At 56.8% G+C, this 5922-nt stretch overlaps 1 protein-coding gene across 1 annotated transcript in view; it reads right to left on the bottom strand.

The window, feature by feature from the left end:
• Positions 1–5350, bottom strand: part of FAM166A (family with sequence similarity 166, member A) — a 14754-nt gene extending 9404 nt beyond the window's left edge. The window contains exons 1-2 of the mRNA XM_010152689.1: positions 5295–5350; positions 1732–1925 (exon numbers count right to left, since the gene is read on the bottom strand). Of these exons, the coding sequence (XP_010150991.1) occupies positions 1732–1925; positions 5295–5350 (250 nt within the window). The remainder of the gene's footprint in view (positions 1–1731; positions 1926–5294) is intronic.
• Positions 5351–5922: the final 572 nt, after the last annotated feature.

Raw genomic sequence — 5922 nt, 5'->3', positions numbered from 1 at the left:
CAGAAATAGCAAGTTTTGCCATGAAGGGTTTAAGGGATCGCTCACTGGAGCTGCCGAAGAAGAGTTATTGGCAGAGCAAGGTGCTTCCTGCGGCCGCGTTCCTCGGCGTTTCACCAAGGAGCAGCCAACGCCGGCTCCCGGCTGCAAACGGTGGGTGACATAAAGGTTGGCGAGGGGAGAACAGGAACGAGGACAGGATAACGTGAGAGAGAGCAACTAGGTCAACTGGTTAGTTGGGTCCATCCAAACTGCGTTTTAGTCCAAGGAAATGCAAATTTAAGGGTCCAGGAATGAAGCCTGATAAACACCACCTGCCTGGTGGGGACCCGGATCCTGGAAAGCGTGACTAGGGAGAGGCAAGCCGCACTTTGGTGTGGCCATCCTCAGGGAAGTGACGACCCAGACCCCACCGGGGCCTGTAAGCCCTGCGTGCAGCCAGGAGAGGACTCGCTCCCACTGAACAGGGCATCCACAACAGCTACAGCTTGGAGACACAATGTGGGACGTGGCAACTGAGTCTCCGGAGGATGGAACATCCCGAAGGGCTGATCTCACAGGCCCTGCGGTTGTGGATTTGGGTCTGGTCAGCACGGACCCGGCCCTTTGCCCAGAAGGGCTGGGACTCAGCCGGACGCTCCCGCAATGCCCAGCGTTGGGAATGCGCGTGAGCACGTCTCGGAGTCTGATAGAGGAGATGGGCTGGTGAGCAGGAGCGGGGCAGGTGGGAAGAGCACACAACCCCTTCTGCTGAGCTGAGGTGGAACCTGCCAGATGTAAAACGAACCACACGCAGCGAGTAAGAGCTCTGAGCACAAAGAGCTGTTGGCCAGGCACGTCAGCTGCGAAGGGGTTGGGGACAGCAGAGTTGACCTTCCCCAGAGAGATGGATTTTAGCCGTGGAAGCATGCTGGTTTTGGCTAGGACGGAGTTAATTGTCTTCGTGGTAGCTACCATGGGGCTGTGGTTCGGATGTGTGCTGAAAACAGCGTTGGTAACGCCGGGACGAGCAGCGCCAAGGTCTTTTCTGCTCCTCACCCCACCAGCGAGGAGGCTGGGGGGCACAAGGGGTTGGGAGGGGACACGGCTGGGACAGCTGACCCCAACTGACCAAAGAGATATTCCAGACTGTATGGCATTGTGCTCTGCATGTAAAACTCGGAGGGAGGGAGGGAAGGAACGCTGCTCAAGGACTGTCTGGGCATTGGGTGGTTGGCGTATTCATTGCATCACTTGTCTTTCTTGGGTTTGTCTCTTTTTGTTATTTTCCTTTTCATTACAATTCATTATTATTATTATTATTTCAATTATTAAACCATCTCAGGAGTTTTCTCACTTTTCCCCTTCCAATTCTCTCCCCCATCTTGCTGGGAGGAGGGAGCGAGTGGCTGCGTGGGGCTCAGTTACCGCTTGGGGTTAGCCCCAACAGGAATATGGAAGACCTGTGGCGTGAGTTCCTAATACGCCATAAACTCATCTATCTACCTGTAGATAACCTGGGAACTAAAGTTCTCTTCTCGTCCAGACACCAAGGTGAGAAGCCCCGTGCTCATCGGCTGAGGGCGAGTGCTCCAGCGCCGCGGGGGTGCTGCTCCCTGCACGCCTGTGCTCCGCACCAGGGCTACGGGCACTCCCTGGAGAATATCCCACTTCACCCCAGGAGCCTCCTGAGGACAGGCACAGCCCCTGCTGCTGCCTCGTTCTGGCAAGGGATGGGCCACAAGCTCTGCTTACCTGGATGCCCAGGGAGGAAACCCTGGACACCACGCTCCGTCCCGCCGAGGTCCTCGGTGAAGTTCTGCTTGTGCAGCGGAGCCAGCAAGGGCCGAGTGCTCTTCGCCACTCCAGGGTCGGTCAGCAGACGGTTCGTGGTTTTGCCAAATGTCTCTCCGAACCGATAGTTGTACTGAGGGATGAAGCCCCCATACCTGCGAGGGAAACCGAGCGAGAGCCGTCACTGAGCTGGCACGGGAAGGTGCCCACAGGAAGGAAAACCTGCTTTAGAGCTTCTGTCCGCTGGAAAGGCCATGGCCAGGAGCACACGCTGCTTGGAGCACACCAGCCCAGGGAAGAGCATCGCACAGGGATGCACTTATGCTGCGGGAGCAGCGGCGCAAGGGGAGCGCCGAGAAGGTGCGTGTGGTTACGCACGGTGGGGCAGGTGTGCACATGCGTGTTTTCACATGTGAGCATGGAAACTGGCTCACAGATGTACAGGCGTGTGTAGGCACAGGCTGACGCTTTGGCTCACATCCGAACATGGGACAAGGTCCGTGCTGAGGCAGCACCGGGGGGTGGGAAAGCTTGTGGTGGGAGCACAGCGGGGGCTGCGGCAGCATGGACCTTGAGAGACCCACAGCTAAAATATTTGCAGTTAAACAGGCTTTGGTGTTGACTTTTGCAATCCCTCTCTGTTCTAAACCAGAGAGTTACTGGGAATTTCCCAGTGTCCCTTGTTCAATACCAAAACTCAGAAACCAGAAAAAGGCCTCCAGGCCTCGCTGCTCCGCGCCCTTGTAGTGAGGGTAGGGGCAGGCTCACGAGCCCACCCAGGAGCTGCGTTCCATGGCAGAGGTGTGCGCGGGCAGCTGCCTGGTCCCAGGAACAAACACCGCTCAATTTTTTCGGGACCTTTGTGCGGGGTGTGCAGCAACACGCTGCTTCACCACTGCCTGGGATGGGCACTTGGGCTTTTTGGTGGCTCAGGGCAGGGTTGGTGCTGGAGCCCTGGCCCGGATCCCGAGTCCACCAGTATGGATCAGAAGCTTTAGCTGTTCCCAGTGTCAAGTTTTCTACAAATGATGTGATTCTACCATAAGGAAGAAAGGTAGAGGGGCCGGTTGCCATGTACAGATGGAAATATTCCGTCCGTGATCCCACTGCATATCTGGGGATAAAGCCCAGATGCATGAGGATCATCAGACGATGAGTAAGTGCTTTCTCTTCCAAAAGCTTTGAGCACCAGCGAGCAGAGCTGTGCATTTGCACTTGGCAAATCTTCCCACTTTGCATGCAGGGTCTCTCACTAGCAGCTGCCGGAGGAGCTCCGTGGCTCATCCCCGTTGATTTTCTGAGTGTCTTGCAACACAGGGAAGCTACACCGGGATGATAAAGCTGAACAAGAGTACAAGTGACATCGCCTGGATAACCACAGGATGGCTGGAGGGGTTTTGATGATGAACAAAATAATGGTAGGGCTGAGAAAGGGTGCAATTCATCAGCAATTAAAAGCGAGGTAATCGGAGGAGCTCGGGCGAGTCAGACTGGGTTTATGGGGAAGGGATCTGCCCTGGAAGAGAATTACAAGTGCTGCTGATAAAAGCCACGGTCTGACTTTCTCCTGCTTGTATTTTAAGAAACCAGAGATCGCCATTGCCATAGCTCACACTGAGCCACTGGAGCTGCCACTCTCCAACCTCACTGGCGAGCAGCGAGTAACCTGCTTCCCCCAGGTTCACTTTTCCCTTACACAGCCCCTCTCTTCCCCTGCCACTCCCCAGACTGCGTCTCCTACACCTGCTCAGCCTTCCCCATGGCCAGGGAAGAGCCTTGGCCCTGGGCCTGTCCTCGCTCTGCTCCACACCCTTCCCAGCTCCGCCAACCGGGACGGGGCGGGCAGGAATCATCAATTTACCCCTTCTCCATGCACCAAGTCCTTCCCAAACTGTCCCACATGTTGGGTTTGGCTTCCCAATGCTCCTGAGCACTGCGGTGGCATTTTCAAAGCCCTGGCTGTGACTGCTGCCTGACCTGAGTGACAGCCACCAGCTTTGATGCCCTGTGTTTGCGGATTCACCGACACGGAACACGGGATCACTGGTGAGATGCTGTGACGTGGCATCTTCCTCCTCCTCCTGCTGCCAGCACCCTGGCACAGGGCTGCCAGCAGCAGAGCCTGGGCTCCTGCGACACCCTCCAGGCAGCTCCTCCTTGCGCTCAGCCCAGACTCAAAGCAGCAGCTTCACCACCCAGGGGCTTCCTCCGGGGCTACGAGCCTGCGCATCACTGCCGAAAGCGGTGCCAGACTTGGGTTCCTCCTGCCTTCAGTGACAGAAGAGGAGCAGCCCCAGCTGCTGTCGGAATTCGGGCTCGAAGCTGCTCCTAGAGCAGGTCTCTGCAGGCAGGAGCGAGCAGGGAAAGGCTTGGCGGGTTTTGGAGGTGCAAGCGCAGCCGCAGCTCCCTCCTTCCCGTGACTTGGCTTTCCCAAGCCTTGTCTGCATGGAGCTTTGACAGGGTGACAGACATGGAGTAACCCAGCGCATCGCTCAGTCACGGCAACGCAAGAACGTGCTCAAAGCCCCAACACCTGAGCTTATCCAGGGCTGGAAGATCAGTGATAGAAAAACCCTGCACGGTGCCCTAACGGGGACTGGCACGGTCACCGTCGCAGCATCGTTACGGAAGGCAGCGAGCTCCACCCTTCACCTGCAGCTTGGGATCTGCCTGCCTCCTGCCCAACCTGGTGCTGCACCCAGTTCTCCCTGCGCTGAGGCAGCCTGGTCTGTCACCAGCCCCTCCACCCCGGGGGGTCGTCCTGGCGCCTTTGGAGTTACCCTCGGGTTGGACTAATCCACGTGATTTTGTACCAGCAGCAGCTTGTTTCCCCTCAGGCCCATTCACACATGTCACGGGGCACCCGGAGACCCCCCGCACAACTCCTACTTCCCCACGAAGCCCATCTGCTCATTTCTGTTGTCGTGCCCTGCCTTTTAACCAACAGCTCATTACCTCTTACCCAGGACAGCTTGGATTCTTCTTTCCAAGCCTTTAGGGAAGGGTGATGCAAAAAGCTTTGGAAAAAACAAATGTAACTGCACATCAACTGGATCACCAGGATCCATGGAGTCACTGACTTTTCCAGCGAGCTCGCTCCGGCAGCAGGACTGCGCTCCAACCCATTGGACGAGAGCGTGGCCTGTCTGTGCAGCGCTTGCCCAGAGGAGATCCTCCAACATCCTCGATGCAAAAGTTAGGATGGTGTGGAAGCCAAACGCTGCACAGCAGCCCAGTAACATCTGGCAGCTTAAAATATGGAAAAGAAAAAACAGGGGTGGGGGGGGAACCCCACAATTTTTACTTTACTCTCCATGCACCGTGGCACGGTCTTTAATTACACCCTGCTATAAGGTGGTGCTTCTTATCCTGGAGCCTCGTCTCCCTTGGAGCACTGTCACATGGAATATTTCACAGTGTTTTTAAAAACCCAAAATACCACGAATCCCACATACTACGTGATCCCAACCGGAGCGATTTGCACTGGCAACGAGGAGGCATTTTGGATGAACTTCAGAACTCACCCAGGGATATGGTAGGGATTGGGAGGGAAGAGGCTGTTTTCCTCCCGGGCAGCCATGGCAATGTGGCAACTCGGGGTGGGGGTGTGGGAGGTAGGAGATGCAGTTGCCGGGGAAACCTCTATGATGCCGCCGGAAGTGACATCCTACCCCGACAGCGCTTCAGCTGTGATGCGCGACTTGTCAGGTTTTTCTGGTCTTTTTTTATCCCACCTGGAAACTTTGGATGAGCAGAGCGATTTCACAGCATTTATCCGGTCTGCTGAGCGCTCAGCCCGCGGGACAGCGGCGCTGGCCGTTGCCTCCGAGCAGCCCCGGCACAAACAGGCCTTTGCGCCGCAGCTCACGTCCCAGACGGGAGAGCCTGGCTGTGCGTGCCCTGGTCACTGGCACAGCCCACGGCCAGGCCAGCGCTGTCCACACACCCCCCTTCCCGTCGGGAACCCCAGGGCAGAGGGTGGGCACTCAGCACGCTGCAGGGGAAGGCTCAGCTCTCCTCTCCCTGCTCCTTGTTGCCCGCTGTTTGAGGATGCAGTCCTTCCCTACCTTGCTTCACACAGGGTAAAGGTCATTCCCAACATCATACATGCAGGGTTTCACCCCCTCCAGCTGAAGGCAGGCCCAGGACGCA

The sequence above is a fragment of the Eurypyga helias genome, unplaced genomic scaffold (assembly GCF_000690775.1).
Source record: "Eurypyga helias isolate BGI_N326 unplaced genomic scaffold, ASM69077v1 scaffold14615, whole genome shotgun sequence".
NCBI classification, from domain to species: domain Eukaryota; kingdom Metazoa; phylum Chordata; class Aves; order Eurypygiformes; family Eurypygidae; genus Eurypyga; species Eurypyga helias.
Note: the sequence above shows the minus strand (reverse complement) of the source record. Positions and strands in the feature narration are given on the sequence as shown.